Source organism: Mesoplodon mirus, assembly GCF_964341445.2.
Source record: "Mesoplodon mirus genome assembly, chromosome: 18".
NCBI classification, from domain to species: domain Eukaryota; kingdom Metazoa; phylum Chordata; class Mammalia; order Artiodactyla; family Ziphiidae; genus Mesoplodon; species Mesoplodon mirus.
The window spans coordinates 64,828,168-64,852,861 of NC_138994.1; the positions used below are offsets into that span (position 1 = coordinate 64,828,168).

A 24,694-nucleotide genomic window follows, 5' to 3' on the forward strand; every position below is an offset into this window, starting at 1 on the left:
CAAGAGACCATATCACTGAACAGAGTTTCTAAGGGCTTTTCCTTTCATTTCTGGGAACAGCATAAATTGTTCCCTAGGCACATACTTTATTACTGCAGAGGATTGCTATCCTGCTCCTATCCAAAGGGTCAGGGAGTATCAGCTCTCACGCTGTGGAGGGGGAGTGGGTCTGCAATTGTACCACTTTGCCTCAGCTCAACCCTGCTCATAGAGGTCTCACAGCATCCTCCTGTATGATGGTCTCTCTCTTTCCCCAACAAGTAATCCTATGAAGGAACATCCTATGGGTCTTCCTCAGCCTAGTCTTTACTCCAGGAGACAGAGGGCTAAGCTCCTTTATCATTTTGTCCTTGCTAGATCTAGTTTGTGCTGGAATAGGCACAGATACAGTTTTCCATAGCTGGTTAGCAAGTTATTTATGATTCACCCGGGCCACTGGCTGGAACATGGTCAGTGTGCCAAATCTCAAATCTTTTCGTTGCATAAGGGATGATTTATGCAAGTCAGACTGAAATATAGTATAACACTTTATTCTGTTATAGGGTGCATATTCCCATAATCTGCACTTTTCAAGTTTTCTTAGAACTTTTATGTTGTTATTACAATTTTCTGAGTTCTGATTGAATTTCCAACAACATTCTCTTTCTCAGGAATGCTTAGTGTATCTATTGACCTTTTACTATGGACCTGTCATGGAATATAGAAGTCCCTACCTATACAAAAACAAGCAAAAATTGCTTAGGTCTTTCTTTGAGGGGCCTAGGCCCACTGTAGCAAGCTCTTAGGAGTTCCTATAGACAGTATTATTAAGTGCTTGCAGGCTGATGTCTGATGGAGGAAGTAACTGATAATCTGCCTCTTTGGAAGCTCTGATTGCTTGGAAATAAGAGAGGGTTTATCGTGGTTCTTACTAAGTCCCAGTAGTATTTAAAAAATTGTTGCTGGTGATGCTAAAGTACAATAAGCATAGTACTAGAGTATATTAATTTCCTGATACTGGCAATATTTCCTCCTGATCCCTAGAAAAGACTAATAGGGTTGTGTATGCCCGTGGAAAGAAGCCCAATCAAGTGGTCTTTTATGGAAACTTACAATGGCCCTCATTAATCAAGTGGGTCACCAACGATATGGTAACAGCGGAGAACTGGTAGGGTAAGAAGTTATGTTTTACTCTAGGAAAAAACATCTTAAAGTCAAACTTTTGAAATCCAGGCTTTGATCTACAGCCTGGTTTTCACAGGTGAAGGATAGTACCTGATGGTCTTATACTGCTTTTAGTATTAAGAAGAGGTAATACGGGTCAAAGAGATAGACACTGTTGGATTCTATTACTTTGCTAACTACAACCCTAGTTTTCTAAATTCCTAAAACGTCTTTTTCCCTGTGTTCTAGGCAGTACTACTTCAAGCGTGGTCCATGGGTTGGCAGCTTCAGTATCAGCTGAAAGCTTGCTAGAAATGCAAATTCTCCAGCCCCTACTGACTCAGCTTTTCTGGAGTGGGACTCCAAGAATCTATTTTAACAAGCTCTCTAAGTGTTTCTTATGTACATTAAAGTTTGAGAAGCACTGTTCTAGGGCATCATATCCTGAAGTATGTTTTCTGTGGATTTTTAATAGGTGCCATGCCAAAAATGGTTCTAGTCGTTGTCATATGAATTTGGAAAATGTTGGGTTAAGCAAAGTTAAGCTTTTAACTTTTTTGTGGGGAGGACTACCAGATTCTGCAGAGCTTTTAGTATGGTACTCTACTACTCAAAAATCTCCATTGTATTTCCAACACACTTAAAGTAAAATCCAAAGTCCTTATCATGATCTGTGAAGCCGTGCATGATCTGGCCACTGCTGACCTTCTGATGTCATTTCCTATCTTTGTTGCTCTTGCTTACTGCATTCCACCTACACTGATCTCTTAGCCAGGCACACTCTTACTGTAAGGCCTTTGCACTTGCTGTTTTCATTGCGTGGAAATCTTGCATCTCTGCTCAAATGTATCTTCTTCAGAGAGGGCTTCCCAGGTCGTCCTATACAAAATTGTAGTTCCTGTCACTTCACTCCAGTCCTTTATCCTGATGTATTTTTCTTCATAGCTCTCACTACTGTCTGACATTTACAATATTAATGTTTGTTGATTAGTTTACCATTTGTTTCCCCCACTGGACTGTTATTAGCTCCATGAGGAGTTTGTTCATTGCTGATACTTCAATACCTGGAATGGTGCCTGGCACATAGTAGGTTACTTAAATATTTATTGATGAGTTAGTGAACAAATGAGTGAAGAGAGGAAATTGTAGAATAGAGAGTAACAGCAGTAGGATAAAGTGTGGTTGCCCAAGAATAGTGTGTGAGCCTCCCAGAAAGCAAGATAGAGAGGATACTTGCAGGGCTTGGTCCTCCAGGGTCTTGAGAGTCAAGTCAAGTCACTATTATGACTGAGACTAAATCATTGATCATTCCCATTCCCCACTGAGGCATGGGGAAATGAATCTCATGTATTTTTGCCTGTAATCGTGGAACAGTAATGACCATTTCACACAGAATGGACTCCCAGTTGGCTCTCCAATGAAGTATTTTCTTTAGTTCTTTTCTCTGTCATTTATCTATCCCTGGGAAATCATTCATTTTCATGGCTTCAGCTGTTATCAGTAGACATTGGCCAAATTTCTGTGTTTAGTACCCAACTTTGTCTCCTGCATTTTTACTGCCAGTTGTATATGTCTACCTGGATGTTGAATTAGCACCTACAGACTCAAGATGTTCAGAGCTAAAAGTATCATATTCTTCCCCAAAGCATTTTCTTCTCTGATTGCCTTATGTCTGGTTAATGGCAGCAGTATCCTCACAGTCTTTGAAACTAAACACCATGGGGGTATTCTAGAAGTCTCTAACCTTTGCCTTTTCTCATTCAGACAGCTGTCCAGTCTTGTCGATTACTTCCAGTGTTTCTTACATCTGTGTTTGTTTCCTTTTTTTGTTTTGTGTCTACCTTAACACTGGAATATTATAATAACCTCTGAACTATCTTCACAACCCTGCTTTCACTCCATCTTAAACAGATTCCTCAGCCTGACTCTTAACAGTACTGCCCAGTATGGCTACGGCTTGTCCATACAGCTTTATGTCTACTATTTCCTCAGTTCATTTCTCAGATCTAGCCAAACTGGACCACTTGTTCCTTTTCTGATTCTTTCTGAGTTCTTCTATTCTTACGTCTTTGCTCATTCTGCTCCCTCTGACAAAAAAGCTTTCATTATCCATGTTTATTAGCATCCTGTCCATTCTTTAACACCCATATCAAATATCCCCTCTCCAAGACAGCTTTTTGATACCTTCTTTGAAAAAATGTGCTTTCATTTCTTTTTCCAATATCACTTAATGCATAAGATTTTGGCACATTATACATCATTTAAAAATTAACTCTTGTTCTTATTTTACTCCTACCACTGTACTAAAAAGCCCCTTGAGGGCAGAGCCTTCGTCCTAACTCATCTCTTAATCTCCACAGTACGTACCTAATGTGCATGTAGCGACTTGAATTGAAATACCTTGACTCAAACTATGTTTTGTAATAGCTATATCATATATATCATAGCTATATCATATATATCATATATCAGTTATATCATAGACTAAAAATGTTCACTGGATGGGGAACTCATTAAATGGTCACATTCACATTCAGGCATTTTGGGAGTGATACGGCCAATATTATTAATGATTTGACACAGAAAAGGTACAAGAAGGTTAAATGGTTGCCAGTGCCACACAATAGAGGACCCAGTACTCTCAAGTCCCAGTCTGCAAGTCTGATTCAGACTTCTCTTTATAACTCTCCCTCCTCTGGAAATAGCAATTGCTCTTCATCAGCTTTTGGGCATGTAAACTGCTTGGAGCAAGGGAAACTGGGAGACTTTATCCATTTATCCTCAAGAGATAAATTCAGATTCAGATGCCCAGGTCTCAGAATGAGACATCAGGCAGTTGCCTTGTCTGTTTCTAAATCTGGTGGCTGGGGAGCAATCCAAAGAGAGTCTGCCTCCATTCCACCCACCCAGTCAGTCACCCTCCCACAAATCCTGCAATCCATTTGAACTGATGGAACTCTTGTTAATTGCCTCTTATTGGCCTGTTACAAAATGAAGCATGGGGAAGAGACAAAGCTTCCCTATTCACATTTTCAGTGGGCAGCAGGGGTCTCTGCAAAAATAGAGAACCTGGGGCCCAGGCTATTCATTTTTGAAAGTTAGGACAAGATCTTCCACCATTCAGAATCCCACATTATAATCACAATATTGCATCCTGGGAGACCCTGTCAACTTCTCAAACGGTCTGCTAGAAATTGAGTCTATTTAATAAATTAGCACTGCTTATAGACTTTTTTCCCCTTTAAAGTGATACACACTTTACATTTTAATTTCAGTATTTTTTTTCCCATTTGGAGGAAAGAGGGGGTGGGAAGGGGGGGAAGAGAGAAGAAAGAAAGAAAAAAAAAAGAAGGGAGGAAGAAAGAGAAGGGACAGTGCTTTTCATGAAAACGTCAGTTCTTGTATTTATGTTTTAGGAAAGCAAAGGGGAGGCAAGAACTGCAGCCTGATAACTGAACTTTCTGTTGAGAAGTCCCTCCTCTCCATTGGGCCTTAGCTAGGTTTCAGTAATTATTGCTCAGGCACATAGTTTTGGAGCTTTGCTTTCTCTCAGACTTGTACCCAGTTCTAGGAAGGGTTGTTGCCAAAGCCGTCATGTGATTTATTGACCCTCCACTGGGACAAGGGGGAACAGATATAACTTTGTGATTTTATTATAAGGAGGCTGGGTTAATATTTCTAGGTGAAACAAGCTACTATACCAAGTTCAAACATCTGAAGAGGGAGGTTAAGAAACCCTGAGTGTGGGGTGTAAGGATTATTCTGTCCTGGGGCTGTACAGACGTCGTCTGAGGCAGGGAGCAGGAGAAGAAAGGACACATTGTGACCCATTTCCAACACCTCCTGTGTGTAGAGGCGGAAGTTCCTTGCCTGCAGAGGGACACGCGCGGAGGAAAAATAGGAGAGTTACAACATGGCACTTACATAAACAACACCAAACTGGCATAAAACATCTAACAAAATTACACAACTTCAAGCTTGGAATTTTTATACAACATAAATATTAGGGTTCAGTCCATTTAATAATGCTATATAAAATCAAGATTTAAGGCAGTAATGTTCCACATAAACTCTGAAAACAACATTTATGCTTCTTATAAAAGCAGAAAATGATTGCATTCTGTGGGCTTTTCAAAATGATGAATATAATTACATGAAGCAACAAAAATGGATTGAATTAAAAATCCACTAGTTTCAATTTAAGTTGGTTAAGGGGGGAAAATGTAGTTTCTGGCCAAGGACTGAGAAAATTTTACAAGTATCCAAAAAAAAAAAAAAAAAGTATGTACTCTTAGGCAGTTAGGCAGCCTTCTCCCAATATGTATACGTAGCCCAAGAGTCACCAGTGAAATATGAGCTGCTTCAAACTTTCTAAGCCCAAGAAACCCTTTAATGGTATCTACTGTTGCAAGTTGAGCTGGTGTTTTTTTTCCTCCTCCTGAGTACATGGCCACCCCCAGAATAATCCAGTCGCTCCTCTAGTGTCTTTATAGCATCTTGTGCAATTTATTCTTCATCAGTGTTGGCTGTTTTGGACTAGGCTTGCAATATTGACTTGTAATCAGAGCAGTACCCCAATGGAAGAACACTCTCGGAGAGACTCTTGCCTCCATGGGTCGGAGGCCAATTCATAGTTGTCTTTCTGTTATTTAAAGAGAGCCAGTCACTCCTGCTAACAGTCTTCCTGTTTGCAGGCTAAACTTGGCTTATTTTCTGTGTGTATAGGAATAGTAGTGTGTGTGTGTGTGTGTGTGTGTGTGTGTGTGTGTGTATTGAGTGGGGAGAGATGGTAAATGTAGGTCCAAAAAAAAAAAAATCCAACCTAATGCTACATGATGTTAGCTTACTAGACAGAACCTAATAAACTTTTACTCTTCTGTGCCTACAGGGTTTTTTTTTTTTTAAGTTGCTTATTGGTGAAGGTAAGATTTGCACATCTTGATTTAGACAAGACAAGTGATTTTGACAGTGTGACAAGTGATTTTGACAGTGATTTTGAATTTTCTGTTTGTGGAAAGATAGCATGGCATAACCTTGGCCACTGCTCTAGACTTAGACTACCAATAGTCTTCTGTTCTTAAGTAAATTATTTGGAAATCTAACCATACCCTTATTTATTTACTTATTTGTTTATTTATTTATTCCCCTTGCTTCATGCTATCCTGAAGCTGAGACTTGATGTCTTTCAAGGTGGGTTAGCCAGTTATTTTTCCTTGTCTGACAAAACCACAGTGAAGTGGGCTCTGGGAACTTTGGAAGACGTCAACATGGAGGAGCTAGAGAAAAGGTAGAGAAGTGCAGTCTGTGTCCACTTATAGGCATCAAATTGAAAATGTGCATGTATGTGCAAAGTGGTATGTAAATAAATGAACAAAATATGTATACATATATTTTTTTACCTCTTGAGTTTTACCCCATAATGCAGTTTCCATGAGCTATAAAAAGAAGATAAAAACGGTAAAGAGTAGTACCTGGTGTAGAGGTATATTGATCTGCTTAAGGAGAGCTTTCACTGCCATCTGGAGCTCGTAGAAGAACAATTGCATGGGGCAGTCAGAAGTATGATCCACACTTTCCATAGATTCAGAGCCAGAAAGCTTTTGGACCAATTCCCACTCCTCTCTGTATGTTGAGTCAAGTTAAAATTAGAAATATAACAAAAGTTCAGAACACAGCTCAGAACATTTTTACTGCATATGTCCAGAACCTGAATAACCAATTTTTGGTGGTTAAAACTTGATGCAATTCTTGAAATTTGAACTTTTTTGCCACCCAAATGGAGTTTAAAATGAACTCTTTCTAATTTAAGCTTATTTCACCTATCAAACCACATACACCTCAGAACAGCAGGTCTGATTTGTAATGAATCAGTTTTTGAGATTGGAGCTTTGAAATATTTTGTAATAATTTCCTGTCTTCATTTTTCTTTTCCTGAAGATCCCCTGTAAGTTCTAAGACCCTACATTTTACCACAGGGGCATCTGCTGGTTAATTCAGCAGTTGGGTAACCACAGGACTCTGGTCCAACTCAGGCAAGAAACCGCATGGCACGTTTCAACCCTGGCCTGTTGTGATCGTGGGTACTATTTTGGTTTCCTTCCCCTTCCAAAAGCTTGAGAATCACAAACAGGAACAGCAGACAATTCCAATAAAAGGAACCAGGGGACACACATCACTGCTTCCATCCTCCTTTCAAACCAGTCATCTGTGCCTTTATTCTGCATGCTCTACAATCCTTCCTAGTGAACTTTTCCAAATGTCCTGCAGAAGGGAAGGGAAGAGAATGGTGGTGGGAGGAAAGCACATCTGGTTTGTCTCCCAAAAGCTGCTCTTCAAAAGGATCTTGAAAAGATCAAGGTAAATGCCTCTTGGGCAACATTGTTTCCACAGGTATTTTAGCACAAATCTCTAAACATTCAGTTGGCACATTTTCTAACTCTGCAGGGAGCAGCAGTGTGCTCTCAGGAGCAGGCTAGAGAGGAAAGGAAAGCCCTCCTGTTTTGGGATGGAAAGAGAGGAGGTGCTAACATATGTTCCCACCCTTGTGAAAATCCTCTGAGGGCTCTCCCTGATGGGTTATACTCACTGGGGCTCCAAGCTAGGAGCCAGAAAATGAAATTGATTGTGACATGAGCTTTTCATCAGAATACACTCTCTTTTAACCAGCTACCCTCTTAGAAAAGTTTCTGTTTTCATGATATCAGTTTCATTTCAATTCCCACACTGGAAAAGACTATGGAAAAATCTACCCTTTGTCTCAATAAGAGGAAAAAAAAAAGAAAATTAAATCCTGCTTCAATCTGGGCATACTGTTGGCCTCACAAATAATTGAAATCTTTGAGAACCTGCTTGGGAACTATATCTTTTCTTCCGTCACTGATACCGAACTAAATGAGGGGTTCTGACTAGCGTGAGTATGCACAAAATCTAAAGGACCACATTGCTAAAATATTATCTTTAATCAAATTAGAAGATAAATTACCAGGAAGAATACCATGAAACATCTACCACTAATCAGTTTAGTCTTTAAGGATGAGGGAGATGGAACTGGAAGAGGGAAGGCTACTGGAGTCTTTTGTAAAAATGAAACTTGGATCCTTGGCAAATGGAAATTAGTTGGTACAATCACTAAAAGATAGAGTCTAAACCTTTAAGACACAAATCTAGAAAATGGATGAAAGTAACCATTGCAAAATCAACCCACAAATGAGCCTCTTGGGAAGGACTGAGATAACTAATGCTGATTTAGAAGTGGCCACCAGATGGCAGACTTAAGTCTAGGTGTAGTTGGTAAGTGGAAGAGAATATGGCAGCTAGTGAGTTCTCTGAAGAGACCATCATCATCATCATCTCCTTCACTGTCATCAAGTAGTATTTAATAAACATTGTGAGACACTCTCGTTAAAAAGCCCTTCTCACTTTAGGGACCAAATTTTAAATGACCAAATTAGAGTCTCCTTTGGTTAAGCAAATCTGTAGGTGCAGCTAGAGCCTAAGGATCTAAATTGTACACTGAAGCCTGACAAACTCCTTTTCAAGTTCTTTTTCTTTTCTTGTCTGTTCTTTCCCTTTTCTTTTTGTGTTGAACACAGTTCAGTTCATTTTAGTAGACCTTCAGAGGTGTACTAGAGGGCTAGTGGTAAAGCTGAGTCAGATTACCAAGACTGGGCAACTTTTCCAAAGTTAACAGTAATTCACCATAATGCCAAGTCATAGAGCAATTTCCAGAAGGTCAGGCCTTGTTACTTCTTTTCTTCCCTAGAGAACCATAAAGAGTGTAGGAAACATACAAAGTCCTTAGGCCAGGGGGTTGGGGTGGGAGGAGTGAGGGTAGGGAGGGTCCTTTAAGGTTAAGGGGAGACCAGTTACTCTACTAGAACCCATTTACACAAGTGATTTTTTTAAATGTGACTTTTTAGGTTGTGGAGAAAAGATATTGGAAATAGTGCTGAAAGAAAAGGGCATCTGTTCATTAGCCTGAATGTCAGTGGTTGCATAGAGGAAAGTGAAAGGACAGTGTCCCCTTTAAATGGGCCCACTCCTTCCACCAGTCTATACTACAAGCCCTCCTTATCCTAATGTTAAAACCGAGCTATGCCTTTGCCCCAATGTGCTGGCCCTGAGGACATCTCATCGTAGAAACTTCACTCAGTTTCTTCACTCAGAAACTTCACTCAGAAACTTCACTTCAAATGTTACTGAAAGTAACATTTCAGTTTCCTTCTGGCACATCAAACCCATCACTTAGCCATTGTTTCATCATGAGGAAAATCTAAACTCCTCACAACTTACTTGGAAACGTTATTGTTCTCACGGATCTTCACATGGCAGAGAATGTTAGGCCACTTTTGGGTAACAAGAACTTTAATTTGATCCACAGAGCTACATAGCTTTAGGTAACCCAGATATAATCCAGGAGAGAGATGCTGATGACTCCTTTTGTGATAGGAGAGAATATCCTGTAGGATGAAAAACAAAACAAAAAACACATTAAAAGGCAATCTCTTTTCATTTCTTAGGTACACCATGTCATGAATTAAAGGAGCTGTAGCTAAGTAATTAGTGAGAAACCTTGGATACCACCATGAATGTTGAGAATGTGTTGGTGGTACAGCCAGTCTTACCTTCAGGAGAATTTGCCTCCAAGTCAGGCATTCAGCCTTTAATATATTCTGCATGCTTATTTTCCTCAGATTTCTGTTCCACGAATAGGTGTGTGGGTTGTGATTGGGAATGGTCTGGTGGTGGTGGAGGCAGATAGATAGTAAAGAAAAATAGAATTCATAATTTCTGTCCTTGAAAGGTTTATTGTTTAGCTGGGAGAAACCAAATTGCAAGTGTAAAAACTGACAAAGCAGTATAGGAAGCCTCATTATTTCAGGATAATTGGTGTCAGGAAAAGGATCAAACTTTTATAGTAAGTAGAAAAAAAAGGATTTGATTGATCTGTTATCTTGAAAAATCAAACAAGCAATAGCAATAGATTTATTTATCTTATTAACATTCGAGTTATAATCACTAATTCTGAGAATGAAGAGAGATTCAAGTATTGATTCCTGGGTTAACATTTTAGACTAAATTGTATGATAGCTGAAATGCTGTTCCTAATGTTTGACTTTCACAATGTGATCATGAAGAGAATAATTTTTGCAAGAGTATTTGAAGGCTCCATATATTTTTTTCTCGTGCATTAAAAAATTTGATATTCAGGTCATTCTCATAAAATCCTTGTTCATTGTGTGGTCTTCAGTTGTTAACTGGCCTACCATTGCTAGATTCTCAATTGTCAGTAACTTTGCATGTGATTTGATTAGTCTCCATGTCATCTTCATCAGCTTCACAAAATTCTGTATCTTTTACAAGATTTAAAAATTTACCTTGTAATAGATTTGCATTGAATTTGCATTTATTGTCACATCACAATATTCCATAGGCAGCAGAGACTGAATGACGTTGGTGCAATAGGAAGTGCCAACCTAGTTAAGCACAGAGGGGTGTTTGAATGGAGTTTTGTTTTCTATGTGGTCAGTTTTCTAGTGAACTTTTAAGGTTGTGACTTTTGCTTCTCTATATGACTGCAGGAACTCAGGTAATAAATACTTGGTAATACAGACACTCCCTCTCCCGTATATCAGTAGGTAAGACTTTTTATACATTTGGGCAATGTAGGGGGTGAAACAGAGTAGGAGTGATGACTCAGGAAACTGATTACAGGGGAAGGATTTCTACAGGCCAGAGTTTAGCCTAGTTTTCAAAGGGGGTAAAAAAGAGGGAATCAACTCTACCACTAAATGTAGGGAAGGCAAAAGAGAAGAGGAAAAAAAAAAGTTTCAACTTACATAGAATTCAGTATGGAACAGAAAGGTATGAGGTCTTCCTTGACAGTATACTCTGAAGAAATGACCCCTCCTCTGTAGAATTAACCATCGTTAACATCTAACATATGCTATTGTGTATTGTCTCCTTTGTCCTGTCCTTATCAAACACATTGAGTTCCAGGTACTATAGGAGACATTGGGGTTTCAGGTGAACCTTATATGATCCCTGCTTTTGAAGAGGTCAAGAAAGACAGATGAGTAAAGGAATGATCACAATATACCAAAACCAGTTTATAATAGAGGCAATGTAGGCATACAGAGGAAGGAGTACTTAACTTATATTTTTCTTCTTTTATGTTCTTCTCTTGAACTAGACTATGAAATTAATGGCAGGGCTTTTTTTTTTTTTAAATTGCTTTGTCTCCTTAGTGTCCAGTACCGTTTCTGTATGTAATAGGTTTGCAACATGTGGAAATCAGGCCTTGTCCCTAAAACAGAATGTATGAGAATAGCAGAAGAGGGACAAAATAAGAATGGTCACAATTGGAAGGAAGACATAACTAGCATGTATAGAAAAGCAAAGACTAAATAACTTTTAAGATATTTGGCAAAGAAATAGACTAGAAAAATTTGACTTCACAATTAAGAAGGAGGGAATTCTTATTAATATAAGGAGATTGATAAGGCTGAAGTGTTTCATCTTGTCTCTTCAGAACAGATCGCAGATAATTAGTTGACTAGAGGAAGTTCAGTCAAGGTGAAGTTTTGAGAAATGAGCAGGTAATCAAAGAGAGAGAAACAGTTAATGAGAGAAGGAAAAATGGAAGTATTTAATCAGCAGAATTTGACGATATGCACCCTAGGGGTGCTTGCTGTACAAGCAGATGTGGCCACAAACCCACAGATCATTATTTCTGAGAAGTGATGGAGAACTGGAAAGGTCCCTAAAGACTGGAAAAGGGCAAATATGCCTATCTTTGAAACAGGAAGGGGAGAAACACAGAATGACGCTAGTAATTAAAGACCACCAACTTATAGATCTTTGGGAAAAATGAGAACAAACCATCAGTCAATCAATTTGCAGTCACCTAGGAAACCCTGAGACACTAAAAAGGAGTCAGCATGGTTTTGTGATGGGCAAATCATACAGACAGCTTTAATTTCTAATAGCAAAAGAACAAGATCCATAGACCAGGGAGTTGTCTCCAGTATAATCTGTTTCACTAGATAATCTGGGAAAAGTATCAGTAGAATCTTGACCGCATGACTTTAATAAGCTGAATATCAGGGTTGAAGATTTGTGGATGATGGGGATAGTCTGGGAATAGTAGGACATACTGAGTGATGGCCCAGTAGAGACTGGTCCTGAGAGCCAGTCGGTTCATCATGTTTATTGATGTTCCAGACAAAGAAATGAAGAATGTGTGTATCAAATTTGTGGGTCCCAAATTTGGTGTGGTTTTGATTTTCTGGAAAATAGTAATAAAGCTCTGAATGACCTTATGCATTGGAAAAATAAGCCTATCATAATTAGGGTTGAAACGTAATAAGAAAATGTGCTTGTAAAGACCCAAACCCAAGAGTACAAATATAGAATGGGTATGAGTATAAGAAAAAACATGTGGGGGTCAGAACTGACCACAAATAGAATGTGAGTTAGGAACATACTGTGGTTATGTAAAAAACAACACCATTCTGGGATGGAGTCATTCACTCTTTCATTCAATTTTTTTAAAGACCATTACTGAGCATCTACTATGTGTTTTCCTGCCTTTACATAGTCATTTACCCTTCATTAGTCAGAATGTTTTTGGAGCCTGAGAAATGCATGGGAAGAGAAAGAAGCTGTCCTATTCACATAATCTGAGGTACATTAGAAAGGCCTCCTAAGCCAAATCAAATGCCTGTGGGTTTATATATTGCCTGATTTGACCTCTAACCTGCATTTCTAGTCTCTACTTCCACTGCAGTCCTCTTGTGTCTCTTATCTCTAGCCAAAATGGATTGCTTTTTCCTTCCTCATACATAGCCTAATCTCTCTTCTTTGATTCTTTGTTGGTTCATGAATTCACTCATTCTACCAACTTTTATCGAGCACTTACTATGTATCAGGCATTATGCTAGGATGTTAGTGACATTAAGATGAATAGGACATGATCCTTCTTTTCATGGAACTTGTATTTCAGTTTGTGAGAGAGACATGTGAGCAAGTTTTTCTTCACCCAGTATGATAAAGGTTGTGTAAGGTCCATTGTGGACCCAAGGGAGAGTGGGATCTACTTTTCCAGCTTTTACCTTATTTTTTTGTACCATGCCCTCTATTTAATTTAATTCTCTATTTAATTAATTCCTTCCTTCCTCCCCTCTTTCCTCTCTTCCTGTCTTCTCCCTCCCCCCTGTCTTTCTCTCTCTTTTTCTTTTTTTCTCCACCTGGTAAACTTAACTTACCCTTCATGGCTCAGCCAAATGTCGTCTCTTCTACAGCGCCTTCCCTGATCTTTCCGGGTAGAATTAATACTTGCTTTGTCTGTGTTTTCATAGTACACTGTGCCACTAGCAGGTTCTGGTTTAATTCTGCCTTGTATTACCTTGATTTGTGTACAAGTCTGTCTCCCTCCCTTGACTAAACTTGAAAGAAAGGACCTTGAGTTGTTCACTTGTTTTTCCTATAGCACCTAGAAGAGTTCCTGGCACCTAGCTGGTGCTGAAAAAATGTTTATTAACTATGAAGTGAGAGGCCCAGAGGTAGTGGGGGTCTGGGGCTGAACCTTTGGGAGAGAATATGTTGTGTTGGTGCAGTGACCAGGAAGGGTATACCCTTCTTCTCTTCATTGATCAGATACCCTAAGAGCTTGTTAGAGGAACAATATGTGGTTGCTTTTCCAATAACTACAGGGCTTTTGTTTTGTTGGATAGGGTATGGAAGCTGAATTGTCCAGGGTTAGCAGAGGTCATAAAATGGTGGCCTGTGGCCCAAGATTATATAGGCTGCCAAGAATGTAAATTTTCTGAATCATTTTCTAACTTTTAAAAATAAAGAGATTTTATCCAAAACTCTGGACTTTCAACTTCTCTTTAAAAATCGAAAAGTATTTCAACATTGGGACCACTTTCTTCCACTGCAATTAGCTGAGGCTGAATAGGGCTGTTCTTTAGATGAGACAAGGGCTCTTCAGATTACTATAGTCTTTGTTACTTCCACTTTTTTTTATATTGACATATAACTCACATGCCATAACATTCACTCTTTTAAGGTGTGAAATTCAGTGGTTTTTACTATAGTCACAAGGTTGTGCAACTATCACCGCTATCTAATTTCAGATTATTTTCAACATTCCAAAAAGAAAACTCCCATTCGTTAGCTGTCATTCCCCAGTCCCTCCTCTTCCTGCCCCTGGAACCACTCATCTACTTTCTGTCTCTATGGCTTTGCCTGTACTGGATATTTAATTGTGTAGCATTTTGTGTCTGGCTTTTTTCACTTTCATCCATATTAGCATGGATCAGTACTTCATTTATGGCTGAATAATATTCCATTATATGAATACATCACTTTTGTTTATCCATTCATCAGTTATTGGACATGTAGGTTGTTTCTACTCTTTGGCTACTGTGAATACTTCTGCCATGAACATTGGTGAACAAGTTTTTGTGTGACCCCAATTGCTTCTTATATCCAGCCCAGTTGACTCATTTCCATTAATCTTCCTGATTCCAGTAGTTTTTGATCCCCACGTTAGGGGTTCCTTGGAGGTAGAGAGAGCAGGCATGTGCAGGAAAAAAGCAGAAAAGGGCAGAAGAGATAGTAGGTCCTGGGCACCTCAGGTGTGAGAAGATGCTGGGTCCTTGTAGGTAACAAGAAATGCCTAAGGAGATCAAGGGAAGGAAAGCAGGGATGGGAGGGAGATGGAGAGCAAGCTTCACCACAACTTCTCTAGGATCAAACTTTTTTTTTTTTTTTTTTGCGGTACGCGGGCCTCTCACTGTTGCGGCCTCTCCCATTGCGGAGCACAGGGTCCGGACACGCAGGCTCAGCGGCCATGGCTCATGGGCCCAGCCGCTCCGCGGCATGTGGGATCCTCCCGGACTGGGGCACGAACCCGCGTCCCCTGCATCGGCAGGCAGACTCTCAACCACTGCGCCACCAGGGAAGCCCTAGGATCACACTTTTAAAAAGGATCTAGAGAAAAGGACAGGGAAGGTGTGTAAAGCAGCATGGCAGAATGGGAAGGGCACCAGGCTGGGAGTCCGAAGACTTGTGTCTTAGTCCCACAGGCTGCTTTTTCGGCTGATAGGACCTTGGTGGGTTACTTCCCTGAAATCCATAGCTTCATTTATGAATTGGACAGAAATTTCCCACTCAACCTCACTGGGTTTTCATGAGGATCAAATGATATAGGTGTGACAAAGTGTTATAAACTTGAAAGGGTAGTACAAATGTGAGAGATTAATCTTCAGAGAAAACTTTACCTGGAGGTTTCCAGTTATTGAAGTGACCCCTGAAGATTATGGTCAGAGAAACTCAGCACCTGAGAAGGGCCTTTCTGTTGGAAACACAGTTGACCTTTGAACAACATGGGTTTGTACTGTGTGAGTCCACTTATACCTGGATTTCAATAAATATACAAAAATATATGTGTGGAACATTGTGCACACTTGTATTGTGCTAGACTTGTATTGAAGTGGATAACCTATCCTTACATAGGCAAACGGTGAGTAATATTTAATGTAAAATTAATAATGTTTTAGTTTTCTTACTGTTTTATACCTTTTCTTTCAAAGAATTACATTACCATACAGTATGCCTGTCTCTTGTAATTGGAGAAACTGCCTATCAGCCTATCATCACAGGTAAGTGGTTTTTTAAAAAAAGTAACACTGTTTCCAATACTGTATTATGAATGTGACTATAATACTGTATGCCGTAAAAATTTTATGACCATTCATAAGCGTATATAGGCTAGGCTACCGTGAAGCAGTTGTATCAGTTACACTAGGCAGTCAGTCATACTGCATAAAGCAGTCAGTGCTGCTTCTTTATTATCAATGCATGAATTGTTATACCTCTAAATAAATATGAATTTCTTTTTCACATTATAATTTTGGGGGGATCAAAAGTTATATGTGGATCTACTACTGGGGGGTGGTGTCAGCACCCCTAACCCCCATGTTGTTTGTTCAAGGGTCAACTGTACTCTGATTGCCAGTTAGTTTGCTCAGGGGGATTCTAACTTGTCTGTAATAACTCTCTTTTCCTTCCCAGGCAAGTGTGGGAAGGATTTCTCTTTCCCTTCCAGATATATGAGAGAGGCCTGTTATGAAGGTCTGGGACTTGAGAGGGTCAGGAATTTGAGCGGGTTAGACCCTGGAGGTTCCCTGGGGCCCTAAAGGATTAGTACATTAGTTATGGGCCCAGATTTTGTTAAAGCCCTTATCTGTTTTGAAAACTGCATTGTGGATCATTTAGTCTTTATACAATTTTTCCTTAGTCCTTACGAAAAGGTAGAAGTAGTGAAATGACTGAGCCAGTACCTAGGGTCTCCTGGGAGAGTACAGATGAGGGGGAGATGGACTGGGTGTGCCCTGAGGGAGAGCCTAGCATTGGTTGGATTTTTCTGAGTAGAGAAATAATAAAAATAACTAACATTTATTGAGCACTCACTTTGTGCTACTCTTCTAATGCTTTATGTACTTAACTCATTTACTCTTCATTAGAACCCAGTGAAGTAGGTTGTTTTGCAGAGAAAGAAATACAGGAGGTAAGAAATTAAGTAACTTGTTCTAGTCACATAACCAGAAAAGGTGGAGTCAGGAATCATACCCGGTCAGCCTGAGTCCTGAGTGGTGCCTCAGAATGTGGTGTGATGTAGCAGAAAGAAGCTCAGGCTTCCAGTCAGAAGGCCTGGTGGTCATCACTCTTATGACCCTGAGAAAAAAGAGTGGTTTGTGGCCTGGAATTGTGGGAATTACCCAGCCTGCTTTGGTCAACCACCAAGACCTATCTCTATGTTGAACTGGTGGGGCTACCTCCTGGCATAATTAAATGTTAAGTCTAGTAGTAACTGAATACCGCCTTAATAGTTTTATTCCCCCATTTCCTCTCCAGTGTAAGACCTGTATGGGAAGGAGGGGAGAGAGAAAAAGTAGAAGGAGAAACAAGGAGAGTCGGGGGTGGGTGGGAATGACATCAGGCAGGAATGTGCCAGTCAGCGGGGGTGCATTTTCCACTGGGATCTGGGTGGAAACCTGATCTTGCCTCTATTTTTGGTCTCCCTTCTCTAACAACTTTTTGCCAGATTGGAATTTTTCTGCACCTGTAACACATTTTTAATGTAATAAGTCTAGGAGAAATCAGGTATTATATCATGCTGGGGCCTGTGCTGTGTTTCTAGGAGCAAAGGTAGCCCAGACTCCAATTTATCCCTATAGGGGATTAGTGTATTAGTCACCCTGTAAAAGCTCAATTTATTATGATTTTTAAAAATGTTTCTTTTAGCACTTACTTATAAAAGGTGAAGAGGAGAACCACAAATGTGTCTGTGTTCCCTGCTCCCACCTACACACACGCACACACACACACACACACACACACACACACACACCCACCCTCACCCTCTATAAATTTCATATGAACCCAAATTCCATGAAATCAAATCCAGAGGTATTGGCTTTGACCAATTAGCTTGCCTTTGCTACACTGGACTTTATCCCGGTCTGGGCCAGAGCAAGTAATAGAAAGGTGAGATTACTGTACTAGCCACCGCTCAGTGGAGAACGAAAGTAAGTCAGCAGGCTGGTTACTTAGCTGTTTAGGGTGATCTGAGGGGTTACCGGGCCAAGACTTGAGTTTGGCTTCTTTGTCTGAGATTGAGTCCTTTCTTCCCCATTACTCCAGATTGGCTGTCTTGTCGATATATGCCATTGGTTGTGTAGGCCTCAAGGTAGTTGTTTCTCCTAGCTTTGCCACCTAACTGGAGAGCTCTATAGAACTCATCCCCATCACTGGGTTTAAAAGAAGGAAAAAGAAACAGCTTGAAGCCCATGTTTTTGTTTTTGTTTTTTTTTTTTTTTTTTTGCGGTACGCGGGCCTCTCACTGTTGTGGCCTCTCCCGTGGCGGAGCACAGGCTCCGGACGCGCAGGCTCAGCGGCCATGGCTCACGGGCCCAGCCGCTCCACGGCATGTGGGATCTTCCCGGACCGGGGCACGAACCCGCGTCCCCTGCATCTGCAGGCGGACTCTCAACCACTGCGCCACCAGAGAAGCCCCTGAAGCCCATGTTTACATAAGAACATGTGAGGCAGTGTGGTGGCGTGGAGAGAGTGCTGGACTCAGGAGCACAAGATACAGGTTTGTATCCTAGCTCCGCCATCCAGGTTAAGAGACTGGACCTCAGCTGCCTTATTTTTGAATTTTGGTGGCTATTTAGTTCTCAGGTGACTCATCTTTTATTTCACCTCCCATCCCTCACTCATTAAAATCCTAACTCCTGCTTCCAAATGTGATATAATATAGCAGAAAGAAGCCTGCTTCCAATCAGAAGATGTGAGTTCAACTTACAGCTCTGCCATTTTCTAGCTGTGTGTCTAGGGGCAAATCCAAGTTTGGTCGGGCCTTAAGCTGATACAATTTTTTGTGCTTTTCTTAAGGAAAAGAATACAAAATTATGAATGTGAAGTTTTTAGGGCCTTGGAAGGGGCTTGTAGAAGTGACGAGCTGATTGATGCTTTTGAATCTTTCCTATGGGTGGAATACAAACAGTGACATGTCTCTGGACCTCTTCATTCCATTACTGCATATGCAAATGGCTCTTGATACATTTCACTAGAGCCTCAATAAGTGTGTTTGGAACTTTTATTAGGAAAATTGAAAAGACTACATACCTGGATGGTTATCAGTAAAATGTCTAAAGCTGTTGGCTCCTCAGGTGTTGAGAGAGACTTCCTCTGGCTTTGCAGCTTTGAGATCTGCATCCATTTGCCATTAAAAAATGAATAGAGCATCTCCACCTCTCTGATGGTGACTATGAGGATGTTTCCATGCCGGTCTTTAATGGGTTCATAGTAAACTCTTCCCAAATTGTGTGTCCCAAGTAAACTCTAGAAACAAACAGATTTCTGGTAGCTTAGATGATGTGCAAACAAAGCAACATAACTGCAACAAAAGACACTGAATAATTATCTGATATTTCTGAGAAGCTGTTTTTTGGTGGTTGTTGTTGTGCAGACTTAAACCTATAATAGAATATGTAGTATCATACAAGTGTACTGAACAGAAGCTCAAAGAAAATGTCTTCACCATAAGCCTGCAAAGATTATAGCAAGAGGCACAAAAATTATGTTTTTTTAAAGCAAATTTAATATCTGTAAATATCTCTTACCCACATAGACACACCGGCACATAAACCTCAGTTACCAGCACTTGAAGAGAATCCCAGATGTTTTAAAGAAAAATGCCTGATATTTCAGGTATGCTACTTGTGGAGTTTTCAAGAGATCTACAGTAAGCTGGTATGAAGTGGGGTTGTTTAAAAGGAAGAAGTGAATTGACAATGGAGCACAGTGTACAGGTCCCCAAATAACTGCACATTCCCTTCAAGATACTTTAATTGGGAGATTGGCCTGGTTTGACGTATCTGCATTTCAGAGAGTTCTGTTTATTTAAAATTTTGTTAAAATTGTTTGTGAGCTAGGTCAACAAGGTGGACAATACTTTTAGAAAGGTGAGAAGAGAAGGATGCCACGTTAAGTGTGAAGGGGCCCAGGTAGATGTTATTAAAATAAGCAGTTTTACAAATAGGCAAGGTTTGAAGATTTCTAACTTAGAGCACTGGATGAATAGGATAAAAATACCCTTTTACTTTGAATATCTATAGCTTTTTGAAATAATTAATCATCTCAGAGCTCCTGGCTGTTATTTTTGTGAGCTCACATAAATGCTGACAAGATAACCTGTTAGCAGGAGTGCAAAAATAGAACTGGAATTTGTGAAAGTGATAAGGATGACCTAAAAATGAATGAGCCAGCTGATCAGTATTCACATTTACAAAAACAGTGGAATGTTCCTCATAGGTAGGGACTATGTCTTTTTTTTTTCTTAATTTTCAAGGACAGAACACATAAATAAGAAATTTCATAAATAATTTTTGACATATTATAAAAATTCATTTGGCAGGATTACTGTTTTTAAAAATGGCCTAACTACTCAGTCAGATTATCCCTTTCCAACAATTAACTTCTAAATCACAGAGAAGTAATTGGGTAAGGCTTTTAATCCAGCCCTGTGTAGTACTACAGTCTTATATAAAGCAGTTTGCTGCAAAGTAGTACTGGCCAATCAGCAATGGCATGCTGGTAAACTGGCCATCAAAAAAAAAAAAAGCCTTGATATATAATATGCCAATTTCTGTGGTGTAAATACTCCCACAGTACCCTATTTTAAGCTACCAAAGGTTGTGACAACAGGCTTTGAAAATCTCTGAATACTTAACTGTTGGCTCTCCTAAGTGAGTACAAGTTGGCTCCAGCACATTACTGCTGTTAAGCCTTTAGTTATTCTGGTGTTGAGTTTCAGGGCTGGCTGCTGTTCATTAACACTTAGACTTCTGAAAAATGACTTACTCTTTCTGGCCCTGAGTTTCATCATCTAAAATTAAGAGTCCTTACAGCTCAGACATCCCTTATGCTAATCCTTACCTTATAGAATGATTGGTGGATTAAGTCAAGCAGTGTATGAGAAAGTGTTTTGTAAACTTTCAAGCTTGATACAAGTAGGCAGGGTATGGGCTTTCTTTAGTGCTCCAACTGGAATTCCACCCTGGTTTATTCTTACTCATTTTCAACACTCAGCCCAGGTTTCATCTTCTCTGGGAGGACTTGCTCAACTCTCATAGGTAGAATTTATCATCTCCTTTTTTGTCCCCTACTGCTTCGTGTACCAACTTATATCTTAGCATGACTCTGACTTTCCTGTGTATTGATGTACTTGTCATGAAATCATGGTTTTTTTATCTCTCTTTCTCTGGGTTCCTTGCACAGTACCTGGTACATAGTAATAGCTCAAGAAATTTTTGTTGACTGAAGTAACATCATTAGGACACTGGAAAATTTGATTTGCTTTGGATCAAAGTGGGTGAGTGGACATTGAATGAGATGGTCATTTCATTTAGGCAGAGTTTATTATCAGTGATTCACTGTTAGTTTTGGATATGTTGACTAATGCTCTAAACAAGAAGCACTAAAAGTCTTCCTGAAATTCTTTATTGATAGCAAATTGGGTTGGGTAGCTAGCTCTGGGAAGAGCCCAATTTAAAAGAGGAATATCTTTGTGAAAATAAGTTGCAACCACGTTCTAAGGGGGCAAATTTGGGGTTCTTTAGTGCCTAAAGGAAAATCACACCATGTTAATACCTGTCACGCTATGCAATCAAGATTAGGAGATCTGGGAACCCTGAGGATTCTACAAGGTAATAAGAAATAAAAGCCATCTGATGGCTCACAGGAATGCCTCTAGGTTATAACCACAACAAATCACAGGGCTGTCAATAAGCGCCCTAGACAGATGCACAATACTTAGAGACTTTTATTCAGTTTGGGGTGACATGGGAAGTCGAAGGAGGTCTGGTGTAGAGATATGAAGGCCTGGAAAAGAAGAGTAAAATTTTGGGGAAACCTTTCCCCCTGCCTTGAAAAATGAAAGAAACATAGTATTCATGAATTGTTACCTGGCTTTAGCTCACTAACACTCATTTCTAAAAGCAGTAGAGGAGGAATCTAAAAAAATGGTGCAAATGAACTTATTTACAAAACAGAAATAGAGTCACAGATGTAGAAAACAAACTTATGGTTACCAGGGGGGAAAGGGGAGGAGAGATGAATTGGGAGATTGGGATTGACATAGACACACTACTATCTATAAAACAGATAACTAATAAGGACCTACTGTATAGCACAGGGAACTCTACTCAGTACTCTCTAATGACCTATATGGGAGAAGAATCTAAAAAAGAAGGGATATATCTCTATGTATAACTGATTCACTTTGCTGTACATCTGAAACTAACACAACATTGTAAATCAACTATATTCCAATAAAAATAAAATAAAATAAGGGTTTGCAGAAAAAAAATAAAGTCTGTGGAGGAGGAAAGTTGAATAGAACCGAATCTAGTTTCAGGTTCTTCCTGTATTTTGAGGATAAGTAGTTGGGGCATCTCTCAGTGTAAGAGGAATATACCCTTCTGCCTCTTGGGGCCTCTGCCATTTTCCTAAAAGTAGGAAAAACAATGTGGGGTCTTGGCCACTTATAGGCTTTCTAATATTATTATTATTATTATTTTTTAATCCTAATGCTGGCAGATACTTATCTCTCCTGCCTGGGTAATAGTAATTCATACTTTACCTTCTTCCAAATAAAATTTAAGACCACTTCTCCTAGATAGGCTCCAAATGATACAGAATAGACTTTTACCTTTTCTTTTTTAAGTATAATGTATATAATTTGTTCTATTTAAAATTTTTGTCTGCTTTTTGTAAAATGAATGCACACTAAGATGATGAAATATTGGAAAGTATACAGGCTTTGGAGTTATATAGATCAGGGTTTGTATCCAGACTCTGCTACTTCCTATTTGTGCAACCTTGGGCAAGTTATTTTCCCTTTCTAGGCCTCAGTTTTATCCTGTGTTAAATGAATATCAATAATAGTACTTTCTCATTATGGTGTGGTGAAGATAAAATGAGATATAGTTTGGAAAGTACTTAGCAAAGTGCCTGGCACTTACTCTGTTAGATAAATGAAAGTTGTTTCACGATTATTATTTATTATCATGTATTAAAGAACCTTCGTATGTATAAAAGAGATAACTAATCAGAACCTACTGTATAGCTCAGGGAACTCTACTCAGTGCTCTGTGGTGACCTAAATGGGAAGGAAATCCAAATAAGAGGGTGTGTATGTATACATATAGCTGGTTCACTTTGCTGTACAGTAGAAACTAACACAACATGGTAAAGCAGCTATACTCTAATAAAAATTAATTTAAAAAAACCTCCCTATAGAGCAGAAACTGGAAAATAAGGCGCAGGATGCACAGTGGTTTGTATGCACTTGATGAAGGTAAGTCAGGGTGCCATGGAAACAGAGGAGAGGGAGAAAGATGGCAAGGAAGGCCTTTGTGTGCCATGATAAAATGTCTGCGCCACTCTTGAAAGAGTATGAGTCAGGGAATGACATGGTCAGCATCTTTTATTGGCTACTCTAGCAGGAGTGTGGAGAATAGGTTGGAGGGTGTTAAGACTGGAAGCAGGAGGATGACTTTGGAGGCTTTTGACATAACTGGAGTAATGAAGCAGTGGTAGTGATGCTGGAAAGGGGGGGAGAGTAAAATGAGACATACCATAGGTAAAGCAATAGGACTTATGTATGGCTGATGCCAATCAAGCTATTTAAGAATGCCTTTTAACTTTTCTCAGGACACTGTAAGACATGTTAGATTAGTAAAGAGACCTAAAATATTAAGTATAAATCTCCCCAAATTTATGTTTCTTCCTCTTCTGAAAAATTCTTTCTGTGCCTTGTCACCCCCCACCCTTCCCCCCCACCCCCCAAGAAAAGAGTGGCTTCAGTATTTCTAGACATTTTCATTTTAAAGGTCAGCAAGGAGTTTGGGCGATAGGTATTACAAAAAAAGATGAAAGTGACTCCTATTGTTTAGGCAGGTGGTACTCTGACCTCTGATGGGCACTGAAAGGGGTAACTGTTAAGTACTACAAGGCACTGGTCACTGTGCAGGGCTGGAGAGCTCTCCAGGTGGTAACTGTGGCATGAGGTACGTTGCTGTGATCCCTTTTCCCTTTGGTTAGATAAAGTACCCTCAAGTGTGATCTTAGGGGTACAGGGGTTGGACTGATAAATACATTTATTTATCCAGCCAGTACTTATGGATGATCTGCCACATGCCACACATGGGGGATATAGTGGTAACCAAGGCAGATACATTCCCTGAGCTCAGGGACTCACAGTCCAAGTTGGTCAGTGAGCAGATAATGATACAAATAATTAACTAATGGTATTATGATCACCATTCTGAATGAAGAATGCAAGGTGCTATGTGAGTGATTCACTTAATTGGGAGATCAGAGAAAGGCTCCCTGAGGAAGTATAAAAATGAAGCTGAGATCTGAAGGATATGTAGGAATTAGTGAGACAAAGAAGTAGAAGAGGATTCTAAGCAGAGGAAACAGCATTTAAGCTAGCAGAGGAGACTGAGAAAGACAGGCCAGGAGGTTGGAAAACTCTGGAAAGTGTGGAGTCATGGAAGCCAAGGGATGTGGCAGTTTAGAAAAGGAGAGCAGGACCAAGTGTATCAAATGCTGCTGAGATGTCAGTTGCAAAGAGGATTTTAAAGTGTCAGTTGGATATAGTGAAACTGAAGTCATTGGCAGGGATGGATCCAGGTTTTGTAGGGGCCTGTACCACACAATTTTGGGGTCCTCTTTAAGACAAAGAATACAAAATTACAAATATGAAAGTTAGGTGTAAAAGTGAATTTTTTAAAAAATAAAAGTGAATATTTAGACTGAGAAAGAAAATCTCCCCAAATACTGGAGCATTTGGAATTTCTGATCCCCTTTCCCTCCTGGGTTTCTTTAGGCAGTTTATCACAAAGATTGTAACCCAACTTCCCCTCCCTAAGCACTCCACGACTCCCACACTCACAGGGGATCATGCAGG

General features: G+C 39.7%; 1 protein-coding gene across 3 annotated transcripts in view; it reads right to left on the reverse strand.

The window, feature by feature from the left end:
• The window catches only part of ANKFN1 (ankyrin repeat and fibronectin type III domain containing 1), a gene marked incomplete at both ends in the record, with an annotated part of 278,167 nt that overhangs the window by 27,125 nt on the left and 226,348 nt on the right, over positions 1 to 24,694 (reverse strand). For 2 of the 3 annotated variants that reach the window (XM_082603572.1, XM_082603571.1), the window contains 4 exons: positions 4,845 to 5,013; positions 6,615 to 6,765; positions 9,436 to 9,602; positions 18,844 to 19,059. In XM_082603572.1, coding sequence (XP_082459698.1) covers positions 4,845 to 5,013; positions 6,615 to 6,765; positions 9,436 to 9,602; positions 18,844 to 19,059 — 703 coding nt within the window. Of the gene's footprint in view, positions 1 to 4,821; positions 5,014 to 6,614; positions 6,766 to 9,435; positions 9,603 to 18,843; positions 19,060 to 24,694 lie in introns of those variants that run through there. The other variant, XM_082603573.1, reaches the window with a different exon arrangement.